Raw genomic sequence first — 19,487 nt, forward strand, 5'->3', positions numbered from 1 at the left:
ATAGAATCTTCTTTGGGTATTCCCGGAGGTGTCAGTAATATGGAAAATGATTTAGCTTTGCTAGATAAGTGGTCAAAACAATGGAAACTGCAGATCAAGGTTTCCAAACGTAAAATAATGCACTTGGAGAGGAGGAGGAATCCTCTATCCGAGTATCATATCGGCAGTTCTGTGTTGGCAAAAACTTCAGAAGAGAAGGTTTTAGGGGTAGTGATTTCTGACCGCCTTAAAATTTGTCATCAGTGCAACCAGGCGGTAGGGAAAGCAAATTGTATGCTGGGCTGTATATCTAGAAGTAGAAGAAGGAGATTGTGATCCCACTGTATAGAGCTCTGGTGAGGCCACATCTGGAATACTTTGTTCAGTTCTGGAGACCTCACCTAAAAAAAGATATTCATAAAATAGAACGGGTCCAAAGACGGGCTACAAAAATGGTGGATGGTGTCAGGCATAAACCATATCAGGTAATCTCAATCTGTATGGTCTGGAGGAAAGAAGGGACAAGATCAAAATCTTTAAATATGTTAAAGGACTAAATAAGGGTCCTATCCGGACGATCATCGCTCTGTGTAATAAACACAACAATCCGCCGAGGACAACGATCATCGCCTGATCGTTGCTATAGGTTTGGACCTATAATTGTCGGGTGCCGACCACACATCGCTGCGTGTAATAGCGGTGCACGGCCAGTGGCTGACAATATGCAAAGTGCATACATTACCTGTCCATGCTGCAGCACTCTTCTCTCTTGCGCTCTGCTTCTCCCCGGGTCCCGCACGCTCCAGCTTTAGAGCGGCTTGTCTTAGCTGACAGGCCCCTCAGCCAATCATAGGCAGGGACCGCTGTGGCCAGTGATTGGCTGAGCGGCCTGTCAGCTAAGACAAGCCGCTCTGAAGCTGTAGCGAGCAGGACCCGGAGAGAAGTAGAGTGGAAGAGGAGCCCTGCAGCATGGAAAGTTATTGTATACAGTTTAAGCAAGGTCTGCAAGGACATCGGTAACGATGTCCATGCAGCCCTTATCAAATGATTATTGAGCCGTGTAATAGGCCCAGTAAACGAGCGCCGATCAGATCGGTGCTCCATTACAGTTATTATCGGGCCCCCATCGGCCCGTGTAATAACACCATAAGGTTCAAGAGGGAAGTGTTAAAAAAAAAAAAAAAGAAGCTTAACTCAAGAACATTGTGGCCAATCTGAGATTAGTTGGGGTAAAAAAAAAAAAAATACACAATAAAATGTTACTTTACTGAAGGGGTAGTAGATACTTCCACTACATGTTTACTGTAAAACTATAATATAGAATATTTTCTGTGTTATTTATTACAGATAGTAGGAATAGGAATGAAACTATTTGTTTACAAGCCGTTACCTGCAATTCTTTGATGTTTTCACAGGGAGGAGTTTTAGGCATGTAGCCATGTTAGAGTCAGGAATATGGGTGGTTTAAATATAAACTTTGATAACAGGCACAATGTTAGCCAAACTTCTCTCTTGTAAGTAAAGATTGCGCAGAGAAGGACACATAAAATGGCAACTGCTGGGAAAGTAAGTAATAATTTTTTTCCTTACTAATAGGCAAAGCTGAATATCTACTGCCCCATTGAAACATTGAAGCAGACCCTCTGGTGTGATTGTAATGACAGGTTACTAAATTATGTGTAGGTTTTTAGCATAATAATCAAGCCAATTTTCATTTTTAATTATTTTATCCACTTCCACTTCTAAAAGTGATTATTTTATCTATCAAATATATACATTTGTGTTGTGCAACTGAAAAATATAATAACAAAAATAACAAAAACAAAAACAATTCAGCTATATATATATTTTTTTTAATCTACAGAGCCTTATTTTTTTGTGCCATTATGTAAAATGTTTGTCATTTTAGGGGGGACTTTTTCTTCCCTTTTATGGGTCATGTGACCAAATATCTGCATTTCTGACATTGAACATTATTTCCCCATTTACACTATGTACAGTGCAGGATCCATCACATTATATTTTAATAACTTTTCCACACATTGCGATACTGCATATGTTTATTTTTTGGAACATTTTTCTATAAAAAGAAGAAAAAAAGGGAAAATTGTCATTTAAATCCAAAGGGGTTTTCTTTTGTATCTTTTAAAACTTTTTTTTTTTTTTTTTTACACTTTGAGGCTATGTTCACACACACACTGTCAAAATGATGGCCAATTTTATTGGATGACCATCATTTAATGACAAATAACGGCTGTTATTTGTCGTTGAATGACGGCCATCCAACCAAACGGCCATCATGTTGACAGTGTGTGAACACAGCTTATAGTCTCACTAGGGAACTTGTATGAGAATTTTTTTTTAAAGGACAAGTGCCATGAAAAACTTTTTCCCAGTAATTGAAGCACATTACAAAGTTATATAACTCTGTAATATGCTTCAATTACCTATCTGCCCCCTTCCCTGTCTTTTCCCCCCTCCACCCCCCACCAGGAAGTGTCCTAACTCACACAGACCTCATTACTGTCGTCACCGTCACCAGGCAGCTCCTTCTTGTGAGGATGGGTCATCAGCAGGAGGGCTGCTCTAGGCCCTGTAACACCAGCCTCCCCCTCCTTGTCAGGTAACTCAAGTGATGGCTTGCAGTTGTTCAGCCAATGGGAGCTGAGCAAGCTGAGTCACCTGACAAGGCAGAGGAGGGGGGGGGGGCTAGTGTAACAGGAGAAGGAGCTGGGAGAAGAGCTTGGTGACGGTGAAGACAGTCATCAGGTCTGTGTGAGTCAGGACACTTCCTGGTGGGGGGTGGAGGGGGGAAAAGACAGGGAAGGGAGGCAGATAGGTGACTGAAGCACATTACAGAGTTATATAACTTTGGAATGTGCTTCAATTACTGGGAAAAAGTTTTTTTTATGGCACTTGTCCTTTAATTTTGTACATACTACACTGCAATAATATAACATTGCAGTGTACTGTTAGATCAGTGATCTGCTAGTACAGCCTGTCACAGACTGTACAAGTAGATCTTGCATGGAGGCCATAGAGGTCTTTAGAAGGTCAATGGTGGGTATGCTGATCAGAACCCTAGCAAAACCCATCAGTACAGTCGCTTTAAATTTTGCCCATGGATAGAATGGCGCCTGCATGGGAAAGCTGTTGCCACGGTCCTTTTTTTGAGCCGCGGTCCGGTTCCTGTGTACGATGCTGTTCTATTCCCGGGCACTGGCCTGGGTGAAGCACTAGAGACAAGCAGACCCATTGGTAGGAAACCCCCGCCCCTCTATGCCGCAGCTCCATTAGAATCAATGGAGCCGCATCATAGAGAGGAGGGGGTTTCCTCCCACTGGGGGCCAGCTGACCCGCCTGTAGTGCTTTACATCCGGCCGGGAAAAAAATGGCGCTGTACGCGGGAACACGGCCGCGGTTCAAAAAAAGGACTGCGGCACCGATTTCCCTGACCCGGTGCCATTCTATCCATGGGCAAAACTTAAAGCAAATGTACTGATGGTACATTCGCTTTAAGAACAATGTTACTAGAAGAGAATAACAATGGGACATGTCATGATTGTTTATTCTGAAGGCATGTACTGATGCAATAAAATCCCAAGAATTTCTTTGGCTTTGTTGCACAATAATAATAATAATAATAATAATAATAATAATAATAATAATAGAAAGCTTACAACACATGCCTTGTTTGAAGATCACTTGATTTTCATATTCTAATATGGAATCCCACTGAAACTTGGTAACATGATTTTATGTTGAATGTCAAAGTAACTTGTCTTCTTCCATACAGGAAAGCTCTAGTAGTAAAAGGGCAGGTGTCTCTAACAAAATAATCATTCAGTGTAGAACCTGCTAGCTGCTTGTAATCACCAAATAGAGCTCAGCAGCTTACTACATTCTGCTGGGCATCGAACACAACAGTAACACAATATTGAGCTCCAGTGCTCCTCCTAGTGGTGATGGCAGACAGCCAGCATATTTTATGTATTCATATGCCTATGTAGACTATTTGGAGCTCTGTATTAGAAAACGTATAACTCCAAACACTATAAAGATATATAGAGATTATTCAGCACAGCTTGAGATCTTAATTTAGTTTAAAAGGGGCGTCCAAAGAATAAAAGATATATATATACAGTACATGAGCTTAAAATAGAAAAGAAATGAAGACTTGTACCTACAGTACCTGCCAGTGGTCTCCCGCTGGTGCCAGTCCATATCCTGTTATAGGGGTTATTCAGTGAAAATCTTTTTCTTTCAATTCAATGGGTTTCAGGAAGTTGTACAGATTTGTAATTTACTTCTATTTAAAAATCATAGTCTTCCAGTACTTATCAGCTTCTGTATGTCCTGCAGGAAGTTATGTATTCTCTCTAGTCTGACACAGTGCTCTCTGCTGCCACCTCTGTCAATGTCAGTAATTGTCCAGAGTAGGAAACATTTTCTATGTGGATTTGCTACTGTGCTGTAACGTTCCTACCATGGACAGAGGAGGCAGCAGGAGGAGGAGCACTGTGTCAGACTGGAAATAATGCACCACTTCCTGCAGGACATATAGTAGCTGATAAGTACTGGGATATTTTTAAACAGAAGTAAATTACAAACCTATATAACTGAAACCAGTTATTTTTAAACAAAAAAAGAGTTTTTGCTTGATAACCCCCTTTAACCCTGGCTACATCTGTGCATGTGTGTGTATGGTTATGTTCTCACAACGTTTTTTCAGCTCCGTTTAAAATTACACCCATCATTTTGAGTCTAAAATAACGGACGTCATTTAGCAGCCTGGCCTCCCAGCTGTTGGTACATTATTCTAGTTTGGTTATTAATTGCCCTTTGGATGCGGCTTAATTGAAAAGTCCATTGAATTTAATAGTAAAAACGGAGAAAGAACGGTGAGAAAAGAAAAACTGTGTGTGAACTAATAAAAAAAAGTCCGCTGTTTGCAAAAGACGTCCGAAAATAATGATCACGTTCATTATTTTGACATCCGTGGTAAAAACATCAGTTATTCAATGCATCGTGTGCATTGGACGTCTGTCTTTCCATTGACTTTAATGCATTGCAGTCAGTTAAATCGCAGCATAAACGGACGTTTTTTAAAATATCAAAATTGGCTGTCTTTTCTTTATTTTTACGTTGTGTGAACATAGCCTATATATATATATATATATATATATATATATATATACACTCTTAATTCTCATCTGCTTTGAGAGATAACTGTATGATCTTCCTTCCTTCCTCCCTTCCTTCCTTCCTTCCTTCCTCCCACCGTTCCTTCCTTCCTTCCTTCCTCCCTCCCTCCCTTCCTCCCTTCCTTCCTTCCTTCCTTCCTTCCTTCCTTCCTTCCTTCCTTCCTTCCTTCCTTCCTTCCTTCCTTCCTTCCTCCCTTCCTTCCTTCCTTCCTTCCTTCCTCCCACCCTTCCTTCCTTCCTTCCTTCCTCCCTCCCTCCCTCCTTCCCTCCCTTCCTTCCTTCCTTCCTTCCTTCCTTCCTTCCTTCCTTCCTCCCTCCCTCCCTCCCTCCCTTCCTTCCTTCCTTCCTTCCTTCTTCCCTCCCTCCCTCCCTTCCTTCCTTCCTTCCTCCCTCCCTCCCTCCCTCCCTCCCTCCCTTCCTCCCTCCCTTCCTTCCTTCCTTCCTTCCTCCCTTCCTTCCTTCCTTCCTTCCTTCCTCCCTTCCTCCCTTCCTTCCTTCCTTCCTTCCTTCCCAAAACAAATCATCTTTGGTACATGTTGTTTTTGTAGATTATAAAATGCAAGGCTGCAGTATGTTGGGGACCCAACAAGCCACTTACCATTGAGGATATTGAAGTTGCACCCCCAAAAGAACATGAAGTTCGCATTAAGGTAAAGTCTGTTTACTTTTTAAAGGGATCTTCCGTGATAAAATAATAAAGATACTATATATGCACCAGTTGAATCCCCCAGTATCACCTCTGGCCTTTGTAGTATTGGTCACAAGACCTCTGAGGCCGGTGATTGGCTGTAGACACCATGTGGGTTTACATGCACATAGCTGCAGCCATATGGCAGTAATGCTGGAAGTAGTGTGAGATTAAACTGGTGACTATAGGGGAGATTTATCAAACATGGTGTAAAGTGAAACTGGCCCAGTTGCCCCTAGCAACCAATCAGATTCCACCTTTCATTTTCCAAAGAGTCTGTGAGGAATGAAAAGTGGAATCTGATTGGTTGCTAGGGGCAACTGAGCCAGTTTCACTTTACTCCATGTTTGATAAGTTTATTTGTTATTTCATCACGATTTCAGCCACTAGCAATATTGTTGAATACATAAAAAATATTGATTTTATCCATATCCTAGATAAAATAAAAATCAATATTTTGCAGCTTGGAGCAGATGCAGATGGAGCTAAGGAAACACAACATTATCAATACACATTAAGGCTATGTTCACACTACGTAAAACTACGGCCTTTGGCAAATACGGCCGTGCTTTTACCACAGTGGAATAATGCCTTACTTTCAATGGGTTCCCGACCGGAGCGTACACACATCGTATGCGCTCCGGCTGGGATCCCATATGCCGCCGCAAATAACTGACATGTCAGTTTTCTGCGGCCGGAATTCAGTGAATTCCGGCCGCAGAAAGCCCTGACAGTTCACACAGTGCGCTATGGGAAGCTCTAATGCGGGCGAGCGCTGATGCTGGGCACTATAGTACAGATCCGGGCACAGACCGTCCGTGACCCAGCCGGTCTGATACGTTGTGTGAACATAGCCTAAAACATAAGAGATATATATATATATAATAGATACATTATAATGTGTTGCTCCATCCATATAACTAAAGTGAAATAATGGGTTATAAGGTATATTAGAAAAACAATGTGGGCATGCTGCCAGGAGAGAGATTTAGGCATTCATCATTCAATGAATGGGACAAAGAAGAAAAAAAATCCTGCATGTCAAAATGAAAGCAGGAAAAGTTATGCTGCAATTACACCGAGCGTTTATCATTCGAATTTTCGCAATAACGATCACATTTGAGAAATTATTCATTTTGATCTTTTAACATGTTCATGTTCTTTAAACATGCACTAGGCCAGATAAACATGCACTAGCCCAGATAAACATGCACTAGCCCAGATAAACATGCACTAGCCCAATAAAACATGTTTGTCTTCAATGAACTTTGAACCATCAAACCTTACACATGTTGAATTTGCTATTGGCGCAGACTCATTAGTGTAATAAATATTTTACTACGACTTTGATTAGACCACAGTATATATTAACGGATACGTTTTTGTCCACCGTGTACCATACAACATAGGCTCAGCTGATACAAAATTAAAGGGGCTACTCCGGCAAAAATCATTTTCTTTCAAATCAACAGTTACTGTCTAGGACATCTCTGTCCTAGACAGGAATTATCCCAGAACAAGAGGTTTTCTATTGAGATTTGCTTCTGTTCTGGAAAGTTCCTGTCTCACAAAGAGGTGGCAGCAGAGAGCACTGTGTCAGACTAGAAAGAATCCACCACTTCCTGCAGGACATACAGCAGCTGATAAGTACTGGAATATTTTTAAATAGAAGTAATTTACAAACCTATATAACTTGCTGACTAAGTCTGACTTTTATAAATTATTTAAAAGACATGTCATTAGAATCTCCCAGGAATATAGTTTTGGGCTTTGGGCTTGAAACAGTAAGGGCCCTATTACCCGATTCAGCCGATTATCGCTCCGTATAACAGAGACAACAATCAGCCGATTAAACAATCAATGGCTGATCATTCCTTTAGGCCCTGAGCTGATATCATCGTCCGCCGATTACGCATCACTCATCTGATAGCAATGCGTGGCCGACGGCTGACGATTCAACAAACAGTTAATACATTACCTGTCCACGTTCCTGGTGTCGGGACCACTGTGGCCAGTGATTGGCTGAGCAGCCTGTCAGCTCAGACAGACCGCTTTGAAGCTGCGGCTCGTGGGACCAGGAAGCAAGCAGAGTGCACGAGAACACCAGGAACGTGGACCGGTAATGTAAACTGTCTGGGCAAAGGCTGCACAGACATTGCTAATGATGTCCGTGCAGCGCTTGCTAAACGATTATCGGGCTGTGTAATAGGATCGGCGCTCGTTTACAGTATTGATCGGGCTGCGATCGGTCGGTGTAAAAGGACCCTAACAATTGATCATATAGAAATAAAATAGAATTGAAAAAGTAAATGGCCTTAGAATTAATGTTTTTTATAGACATAAGTAACATCTTTTCTTTTCCTTCAGATTGTAGCCACAGGGATCTGCCGCTCTGATGAACATGTCTTAAGTGGGGCGTTAGATTACATAAAATTTCCAATTATATTAGGGCATGAAGGTGCTGGGATAGTGGAGAGTGTTGGATCAAGTGTAACTGGCATTAAACCAGGTAAGACTGTTGTTTTTGCCTTTCATACTATGTTCAATATAGCCTTGATGAGTTACAGTATGAGGCTATGTTCCCACAGCGTATGAGACCGGCCGTTCCGTGACCCGCTACTGCAATTATGGCCGCAGAGTTCTGATGTGGGCGCATCCGTGCGCGCCCGCATCAGAACACTCCACAGCACGCTATGAAGCTTGAGGCTGGAGCCGCTCACTTCATAGTGTGCACTGACAGGGTTTTCTACGGCCACTATTCACTGAATAGTGGCCGCAGAAAACTGACATGTCAGTTGTTTGCGGCGCCGCTATGGATCCCGGACGGAGCGTATACTATGTTTATACACTCCGGCTGGGATCCCATAAACAGCAATGTAATGTATATTCTCGTAATACAAAACAAAACAACGGCCGTGGTTTTACGAAAATATACCTTGTGTGAACATAGCCTTAAGCAGCATAAGGTTAAGCAACCGCATTTGATCTAATCCAAATTCCAGTTTTAAATGTGAAAAACATACAAACTCCATCTGATATCTTCAGCCATCTTTAACACATCATTTTACAGAAATACAAAATCTTAACAATAAAGGGGAACTATCAGCAGGTAGGACAAATCTAACCTGCTGATAGCCCCCTATAGCGCCGGGGACGCTGAGGAGGAAGGTATGTGTGTTACCTTCCTCCTTAGCGCCGGTCCCGCGCTGTTAGTTGGGGTAAAGTCCGCTCCGGAGCACCATTAGGAGCACTGCTGCATTATCCTTCTCGCTCCTTCTAATGATAATCAATGGAGGGGGCGGGCCAGCAGTGCTCCAAGGGTGTTCTAGAGCAGACTATACAATAACAGCACAAAACCGGTGCCAAGGAGGAAGTTAAGACACATACCTTCCTCTTCAGCATCCCCGGCACTATGGGCGGGGGAATCTAACCTTCTGATAGTTCCCCTTTATGCTGCGTTTACACAGAACGATTATCGTTCGAATTTGCACGATAACAATCGAATTCGAACAATAATCGTACATGTAAACGCAGCGAATGATCAAACGACGAGCGAGAAATCATTCATTTTGATCTTACAACATGTTCTTAAATCGTTGTTTGTCGTTCGCAAAAAATTTGCAGATCGTTCCGTGTAAACAGTCATTAACCGATTTTACTTATGTGCAAGATAGGCTTAAGCGATCGCAAAACGATTTTTCCGTACGATATATCATTCTGTCTAAATTGTTCTAAAAAGAAACAATCGTTCTTTCAATATCGTTAATCGTACGATCGGTAGTGATGAGCGAATACTGTTCGATCGAATAGATATTCGATCAAATAGTAAGGTATTCGGTCTATCGAATAATATCGAATAGTTCACCGAATATTCGAAAAATATTCGATAAGCGTTCAAATCCCTCAGCTTTGTTTTTTTTCCTCCAAGTGGTCGAGTAGATGTTTTTTAATAATCGAATACTTGTTCCCATAGACTTTAATGGGATTGAATATTCGATTCGACTAGTCGAATATCCGTACGATATTCGTACGAATATCGAATATTTGAATATTTCACTATTCACTCATCACTAACGATCGGGCGAATTATCGCTCCATGTAAACGCAGCATTAGCTTGTTCTATCATTATCTGTTCTTTCTTCTCGGTGTGATAGAAAATTGTTATAGTATTCACAACTTATCTGACTTTGCGTTTCTTGCAGGAGACAAAGTTATACCACTGATTATTCCCCAATGTGGAAAATGCAGATGCTGCCTAAATCCAGAGAGTAATTTCTGCTATAAAACTTCGTATGTATTTATGTATCTAATTAGTTGCTTAAAATGTCTAAAGATCAGAATCTTATGGTTAGAACCATCTTCTTAAGGTGGCTATACATCTTCAATAACTGTCGACATAGTGTTTGGCTGACAGTTATCTCTCCTAGTTGAACATCTCTCTCTTCTCTATGGGTAGGGGAGGGGTAAGCCACAGCCAGATGGCTCTGGTGGCAGCTTATCTCTCTAAGAACAAAGGGGTCAGGCAGTGAAATTACATCATGCCTGACCCCTTTCTCTTCTGACATTATCTGTCAGTGGAGTATGGAGAGGTCCCCATACACTTTATACTGACGAGTAAACTTCCACCTGAAATAAGATGTATGGAGACCTTTAGACAGGAACATTGGGCTTGTTGTGATACAAGCTTGCTGAAGATGATCCACCCTGTTCTTGAAAGGTAAATCAAAGCCACCTCAGTTCAGCAAAGTGTGAGCTAATTGTATCTGTATCAGCATAGTACCACTGATGATCATTCTCCTGCCCTCCCTATCTCTCCGGTGTTTTCAGAGACCAGTCTTTGGCTATGTTTATACAACGTCTGTTATTTTGAGGATTGGCTGCCCATCACGGCAATAACAGCTGTTTGTACATTATTCTAGTTTGGGGTTACTAATTGGCCTTTGCCTGTATCTTTAATTGAAAAGTCCATTGAATTTAATAGTAAAAACAGAGAAAGGAGGGTGAAAAAAGAAAAACTGTGTGTGAACAACTAGAAAATAACGTCCGGTCTTTGCAAAAGACGTCTAAAAATAAATTACCTGATCATTATTTCCACGTCCGGGCAGATAACGTCCATCATTTTATATACTGTGTGCATTGGACGTCCGCCACCCCATTGACTTCAGTGCGTTGCATTGCAGTCAGTTAAAGGGGTTGTCAAAAGAAAATCTTTTTCTTTCAAATCTTCCCATACTTATTAGCTGCTGTATGTCCTGCAGGAAATGTTGTTTTATTTTCAGTCTGACACAGAGCTTTCTGCTGACATCTCTGGCCGAGACAGGAACTGTCCAGAGCAGGAGAGGGTTTTCTATGGGGATTCATAGAAAACTGAGACCGAGTTCCTGTCTTGGCCAGAGATGTCAGCAGAGAGCACTGTGTCAGACTGAAAATAAAACATTTCCTGTAGGACATACAGCTAATAATAAGTATGGGAAGACTTGAGATTTTTTAATAGAAGTAAATTACAAATCTCTATAAATTTCTGATATCAGTTGACTTAAAAGAAAAAGATTTTCGCTGGACAACCCCTTTAAATTGCGTCAAAAACGGACGTCTTTTTAAATAGAAACTGCAGACACCTTTTCTCTTTTTTTTTGACGTTGTGTGAACATAGTCTTTCAGAGGAGCATGCCCCTTTTATGCTGATTAAGGCAATGGGTCTAGATCACCTTATTCAACCCCTGGCAGATCTGTATAAGATGAGATGAGGCCAGAAACTTCAGACCAGTTAGCTTGGGTATATGAATGTCTAAATATTAACTTGATGGACACAAGCCAGCATGGCCTTACTGAGGACAGAACATGTCAAACAAGTTTCATCAATTATATTGACTATTCACGTGTCTCCATACTATTCAGGTGTCACTATACTGTACTTTATAATTACTCTATATACTCTATATATACTCAAAAAATGATGTGTGTAAACATAGCCTAAAAATAAAAAAATTGGGTGCCCAAAGAGCTAAAAAAAGGTCATTGATTATTTTGACTATTCAGGTGTCTCCCTACTATTCAAGTGTCACTATACTGTACTTATAATTACTCTATATATTCTATATATACTCAAAAAAAAATACTGTGTGTAAACATAGCCTAAAAAAAAAAAAAATTGGGTCCCCAAAGAGCCAAATAAGATACTATTTGGTTTCTTTGACAATGCATTGTACAATATAACCTCAAGTTGTTTTAAGAATTTAAATTCTGTTTCATTTACTTAAATAGCTTTGGCAAATTTGATGGCGCAATAACAGAAAACACCAGTAGATTTACCTGTAAAGGTATTGGTATTCACAACTTCATTGGTACTAGCACATTTACTGAATACACTGTAGTGGATGATATTTCGGTTGCTAAAATACATGATGATGCTCCACTGGACAAAGTCTGTTTGATTGGCTGTGGATTTTCTACTGGATATGGCTCAGTTGTAAATACTGCAAAAGTAAGTTGTTTTTAGTATTTGTTATTATTAACCCATTCCTGCATATGGGCATAAGTGTACGTCCATTTTTGTGGGGATCTACAAATGTGACATGGACCCCCCCCAAAAAAAATTCAAGCCAACTCTGTACTAAAATACTAAATGGCCCTCTTTCCTTTTTGGGTCTCCAAAACATAGTTCATAATCTTAAACCACAATTTTCTACGGCATTTTTAGTAACATTTTTAAATTTAAATTTTGGTAGCCCAGGGCTAAAAACCTGTGAGGTCAACATGCTCAGTACATGTGCAGATGAATTTCTTGAGAGGTGTAGTTTCCAAAAAAATATTCCAGAAAAACCTACACATAGGCCATGTTCCCACAGCGTCTTTTTTTCAGCCGTTTTTTGGATGACCCTTATTTTGAACCCAAAACATGGCCATTTGAAGCAAATTATGGCCATAATTACCTTGTTTCAGTGTCAAATTGATGGCCATAAAAAAAAACCAATAAAGAGCCAAAAAAGGCATTATGAGAACACAAATATGAGAAGACAAATGGCACTACTTACATTCTAAGCCCTGCCATGTGTCCAAAAAGTAGTGTATAACCACATGTGGGGTATCTCCTGAGGCTATGTTCCCACTTAAGGAACATATTGGGCAAAGGTGGCCATCTTGTTATGTAGATAGCTGCGAATAATGATCATGGTAATTATTAGTGGCTCTCCATATCACAAGACAGTTGCCATTCCCCACTATGTTCCCGAAGTGGGGACATAACCTTACTCAGGAGAAATTTCCTACCTAATTTTAGTATCCTTATTCTTCTGTATTCATTGTAAGGCTATGTTCCCACGCAGTATTTTTGGTCAGTATTTTGGTCAGTATTTTGCAATCAAAACCAGGAGTGGATTGAAACCACAGAAAGGCTATGATCACACACTGTTGAAATTGAGTGGATGGCAATCATTAAGTGGCAAACAATTACCGTTATTTAAACACAATGGAAATTGTTTTGAAATAAAAGCCGTTATTTGCCATTAAATGGCGGCAATCCACTCGATTTTTAAATGTGTGTGAACATGGCCTTTCTGTGGTTTCAATCCACTCCTGGTTTTGGTTGCAAACTACTCACCAAAATATTGAGCAAAAATACTCAGCCTAATCCTTAGCCTAAAAATAAAAAATGTGGGGGTAATAAAAATAAATAAAAATGGCAATAATATAAATGCGGACTAGATGGACCAGGTGGTCTTTTCTGCTGACAATCTTCTATGTCTCTATAAAATTAAGAAAAAGCAAGTGTCTGTGTGTGTGTGTGTGGGGGGGGGGGCTGGGCGACTACTTCTACTTCTGGGCTATTATTCTGCTAATGTTACAGAAATGACAAATTTTAGGCATGTTACCATAATCCCCATAAAACTGAATGGATGGAGCCATTCATTGCTGCCACCTCCCAATTCATTCATATAGCAGGTCTGCATCTATCTATGCATCTATGATCTTATCGATGTGCCCTTAATGTCTCCATTTAGAATACCCTTTTAACACAATGCAGAAGCTAAATCAATGTATTTGTCTTATCACAGGTTAAACCCGGTTCTACTTGTGCAGTTTTTGGTTTGGGAGGAGTTGGCTTATCGGTCATTATTGGATGTAAAGTAGCAGGAGCTTCCAGGATAATTGCAGTTGATATAAACTCTGATAAATTTGCAAAAGCCATGGAGTGCGGAGCCACTGAATGTATCAACCCCAAAGATTATGACCGTCCTTTTGAAAAAATTTTGGCAGACATGACTCACGATGGAGTTGATTATGCCTTTGAGGTTATTGGGAATACTGAAGTCATGGTTAGTAAGAAACCAATTGGGACCTGTAAATGTTACTTATTTTTTATTTTCTTATTTATTTATTATAAATTTGTTTAGGAATCTGCATTGTCTTCTTCTCACTTTGGCTGTGGAACGACCGTGATTGTTGGAGTAGCTCCTTCAAGCGACAAGATGTCTTTGGATCCATTACTGCTTCTCACTGGTCGGACCCTAAAGGGATCTTCATTTGGGGGTAATGCATTATGCAGCAAAATAAAAAATAAAAAAATAATAATAATATAGTTATAAACAACTTTCAATAAATTATGTAAAATGGATTTATCCTCCGTCTGATACGTTTTAGGAGAACAGGAAAGTGAGTGTAGCTGTAAGTAATTGCAGTGTTTAGTCTACAGAAGTGATATATTTCCTATGCATGCCACTCCTCTGCAGCATAGCAACTGCTACAGGGCCCATTGCATCAGGGGGCCCCACGGCCGCTCCTGCAATACACCGGGCCCCCTGAGCTGACAACATTCGCAGCACCTGGTGACAGAGTGGGCCTTCTGCAAAGGTCCCTTTAACTGCAAGCACTCCTGACCAAGGCTTGAATTTATGCAGTTATGACTACACTTGACAACTTAGTGGTCAGGGGGGGCCCAATCAAAAGTTTGCTACGGACCCCTGCTCTGCAGTGTGCACTCTATTGTTCCATGGAAAACTCTCACCATAGCTTGGCTTTCTGCTCCTTTAGCTCACTGCACAGCCAACTTGCATGGTAAGTAAACAAATTTAAGGGAGGCCTTAATGCTTTTCTTGAAAAATATTATATTACAAATTATGAGCACCAGATTTCATGTGATAGGATGTTGATACAGGGATTTATTCCAATTGCCATTTTGAAGTCAGGAAGATTTTTTTTTTTTTTTTCAGCGATGGGGCAATAGGTGTCTGCCTCATAAGGGTTTTTGCCTTCCTCTGGATCAATACAGTAGTGTTTCTGTAAGTTGAGCTCAATGGACTCCTGACTTTTTTCAACCTTATTAACTATGATTTTTCTTTAACCCCTATTTAGGTATTAGCTTTCGTGAAGATCTCTGTAAGATGGTTAGAGTTCCATCTTTGTTAAAGGGGTTCTCCGGGTTCCATCTTTGTTAAAGGCGGCGCTCCGGTCCCCGTTTCCCGGACGCTTCCTGGTGTCTGACGCGGGCCCAAGACGATACGTCTCAGGTCCGCTCAGCTAGTCAGTGACAGAGGCGGCATCCGTTTCAAGTCCGCTCAGATCCCGCCTCTGTCACTGACTAGCTGAGCGGACCTGAGACGTATCGTCTTGGGCCCACGCCAGACACCAGGAAGCGGCCGGGAACCGGGGACCGGAGCACCGCGATGAGGGACCTGCCGCTGGAACCGGGGAGGTGATCGGACATTGTTTCCCTCAGCCACCTCCTCCCCGGTCCCAGGAAAAAAATGCCCCCCCCTGCCGGAGTACCCCTTTAATTTTTTTTGCATTACTTTTCCTACATTATTCTGACTGATAAGTAAAGGCTTGCTGATCTTCTTGTAGCCTTTACCTTACTTGTGTAAAAAATATATATTTTCACAGGTCTAGTGGCATTTCTCTTCTCTTTCTTGCTCACGGCATGAAATGGGAAGGGCTTTTCTTTGTTAAGTAACATCCTTTTATATAGTCTGCTGGACACCTGTTTAATGAATCATTTTACCGGTGGTTTAATTCTGGTTAATAAGAAGTTTGTAGTCTAAACACTATAACTTTTATACTCTTTTACCCGTGTGCGTTCACATAGTCAGGTTTTTAATTCCAATTATTGAAGCCAGAGCCATTAACAGGTTATAAATGCAATTAAATTAATTAATTGTAATTAAAAACCTGAATGTGCAAACACACAATTATCTTTGCTCCTGAGACTTTCATTGGGGTTTGTTAGAAAATCCTATGATTTCAGATCCTATGACAGCAATCCTGTCTATGATATGGTCATGCATGTCACTTGGCCTACTCCACAAGCATGGTGGAGGATGTCACATGCTCTGCAAATATTTGTTTGTCAGCTGATCAGGCCATTCTGTGTGGCTGACAATTGATAGAAGAAACGGCCTACACAAACAATCTAGTGATTGTTTGTTTGGCCTGGCCATGTAACTAATCTTGTCTTGTGAAAGCTTTGTTTATAAGCACCAATCTCTGGGAACAGTGACCATTTACAGATAGTAACTAAGAGCTCTTTAGGTAGCCCAATCCTATTTTCAATCAATGAGATCACTGCTTTATGTTTCAAGCATAAAAAATATGCTTAGGGATTTCTCTAGAATTTTCAGGGCAACTCCTTCACGTTTGCTTTGCATTAGTTTTCAACAGTGCACTTTAAGGGTACAAACCCACTTGACGTTTTTGCTGCATGAATCAGTCTTAAAAATAAGCAGGCAAAACGCAGGTTGGCTTTATACAATTGTTCTGCGTTAAAATACGCAATTGCGTATTTTTGAAGCGTGAAGCTTGTTGTTAGCAAAGCATCAGTTGTTAACAACCTGTGCGAAAAACGCATGTAGCTTCACGCTTCAAAAATACGCAATTGCGTATTTTAACACAGAACAATTGTATAAAGCCAACCTGCGTTTTGCCTGCTTATTTTTAAGACTGATTCACGCAGCAAATACGTCAAGTGGGTTTGTACCCTAAGGGTTTTAAGGTTATCTCATACAAAGAACAAGTGTTCCTGATGCACTGAGTATTAGAGATGTGCAAAGCAGCCAGAAATTCGTTTTGCAAGCTTTGCGAATTTTTGGTTAAATTTGTTAATATTTGTGAATCCAATGTTAACGAATTGTATTAAAACAACCAAAACTATAGTAGCTACAATACTGGGACTATTACAGAAGGGAGAATTTGTTATAGCATGTTGTTGTAAAAAAAAATTTGAAAATCACAATATTAAAAAAAATGTCAATCAGCCATTCAATCATCCAATTTCCATCATTCCTCTCCTCTCTGTCCCTATATCGCTCTGTTAGTCTCTCCCTGCTCTGGTGTAACTGGCTGCTGGCATCCTGCTCTCTCCTCCACACACAGCCAACTGGCCACCTCCGTTACCGAACCTCCATATATAGAGGGGGAGGAGCTGACATCACAGAGGGGCCTGCAGCTGATTGGACGGGCAGTAGGAATTATGGTTAATCCCTCTCTCCCACCCAGTGACGTTCCAGACATGCAGCTGCCATTTAGTTTTTTTGCAAAATTCCTTAACAAATCATTGTGAATGTGCTTTGCAGAGCGAAGCAAATAGACAGCATGAGTCGCAGCAAATCTTGTTTTGCCAGATTTACTTTGTTGACTATAATTATCTCATCTGTGAAATACTAAGGAAATCCTCAAAACAGTACCTACTACTAGAGCATTACTTAGGAGCCAAACACTTAGGCCTAGGCTGGATTCACACTATGTTTTTGCAATCCATCTTTTTTTCTCATCCTTTTTTTTTTTAAGGGTGGAAAAACGGATACATTTGTGTGCATCCATTGTAATCAGTTTTTCCATTGACTTCCATTATATTACAAAAAAATAAAATGGTCATATTTCTCCTTTAAGTATGTAGGATAAGTTTTAAAAATCTAAAGAATAGGATGAGATAAAAAGTAGCATCAGTACCTTAAAACATATATCTGTTTTTTTACAGGTTGGAAGAGTAAAGATCATGTACCACAACTTGTGTCTGATTGTATGAATAAGAAATTTAATTTGGATTTGCTTATAACACATAAATTACCATTCCAAAAGATAAATGAAGGATTCCGGCTTTTGTGCAAGGGAGAGAGGTTTGTAAATTCTACACTTTGAATTAAGCACTACAGGTTCAAAATAGCAGCTTTAGGCTATGTTCACACTACGTGAACACCCGAATTCCGACCGCAGGAAACTGACATGTCAGTTTTGTTCCGGCGCCGCATGGGATCCCGGACGGAGTGTATACAATGTGTGTACGCTCCGGCCGGGATCCTATTGAAAATAAGGCTATGTTCCACCCCTCAAAACTACAGCCGTAGTTCTGCGGCGAGAACTACGGCCGTAGTTTTACAAAGTGTGAACATAGCCTTAGGTCTCCAGCATGCAGTTGTGATGTCCAGATACTGTGAAATATTGTGCTTTTTTTCCTTATTACAATTTTGTTTTGAGCAACAATTAAGTAGCCCAGCGGCAGTTTAAAGAAGAAGTCCGGGCAAATCCATTTTTTTGGTAAGTGCTGGGGAGGGGGAGGATAAAAGAAATAACATGTTCTTACCTCCCCCGCTCCAGTGCTGGTGCCCAAATACCGCCACTCTGGTCCCCGGCCGCTTCCTAGTCTAAGCAGGGACCCAGGTTGTGAAATGTGCGGCCCTCTGAGCCAGCCAGCATCTGGACCTTGCTACGGCTGATGACTGGTTGAGTGGACCGTACACGTTAGGACCAGGAAGCACCCGGGGACCAGAGTGGCAGTATGCGGGCACCAGCGATGAAGCCGGGAAGTAATAGCATGTTATTTGTTTTATCTTCCCCCTCCAAAACACTTGTTAAAAAATAGCTTTTCCCAGAGTTCTCCTTTAAGGAACCTATTACATTGTTCCACTATTGTGCTAATAATTGCCCCATAGTCTTTGACCATTATCTTGCAATGATGCCCAGCCAGTCTTAACATGTAGCCATACTCTGATACGCAGTAGAACTGACTTGTGTTTTTTTTTATCCGCAGTATACGCACAGTGCTGACTTTATGAAGATCATATCAAGCCCCATCAAGTTATATTGATAACCTTCTTATGATAAATATTCCTAATTTTACCATTATACGCCTTATGTGACAAGTACATGCGATCGACCATTGTCAATTATTGAATCATCAATCTAAAATGACCATCTAACAATATACAGAACTTATCTTAAGCCACTCTTATATTCTTATTCTATTCCATCATCTTCTGTATTACATTTCTAATACCTGTCTGTTTCCTCTAGTTCTACTGTTGAACATTTTATTAAAACATAAGCGTAATAAACAATTCTATGAGATTCTTCACCTTCTGCCAGATTAAGTACAGTATTTTCCTGTTTATAAGACTACTTTTTAATCCAGGAAAATCTTCTCAAAAGTCAGGGGTTGTCTTATACTCCAGGTGTCGTCTTATAGGACGGGTGCTGAAAAACGTTGATACCGGACTGGAAAATCTGCAGTTGCTGCATATGGTGGAAGGAGCTTAAAAACAGCCGCATGTATGTGCCAACCATTTGAGGGTAGAGCAAGCTGCAGGCGTCAAGAGTATGGAAAAAAAGACATACAGTAGAGTTGTGC

At 40.7% G+C, this 19,487-nt stretch overlaps 1 protein-coding gene across 1 annotated transcript; it reads left to right on the forward strand.

Annotated features, from left to right (window-relative positions):
- The first annotated feature begins 1,460 nt into the window (after nt 1–1,460).
- Nucleotides 1,461–19,219, forward strand: LOC138797765 (alcohol dehydrogenase 1-like). Its single transcript, XM_069978369.1, has 9 exons — nt 1,461–1,545; nt 5,732–5,833; nt 8,239–8,380; nt 10,075–10,162; nt 12,137–12,356; nt 13,927–14,187; nt 14,266–14,401; nt 17,841–17,979; nt 18,891–19,219. The coding sequence occupies exons 1-9, from the start codon at nt 1,528–1,530 to the stop codon at nt 18,913–18,915; spliced, it is 1,131 nt and encodes a 376-aa protein (XP_069834470.1). The 5' UTR covers nt 1,461–1,527; the 3' UTR covers nt 18,916–19,219.
- Nucleotides 19,220–19,487: the final 268 nt, after the last annotated feature.

Source organism: Dendropsophus ebraccatus, chromosome 7, assembly GCF_027789765.1.
Source record: "Dendropsophus ebraccatus isolate aDenEbr1 chromosome 7, aDenEbr1.pat, whole genome shotgun sequence".
NCBI classification, from domain to species: domain Eukaryota; kingdom Metazoa; phylum Chordata; class Amphibia; order Anura; family Hylidae; genus Dendropsophus; species Dendropsophus ebraccatus.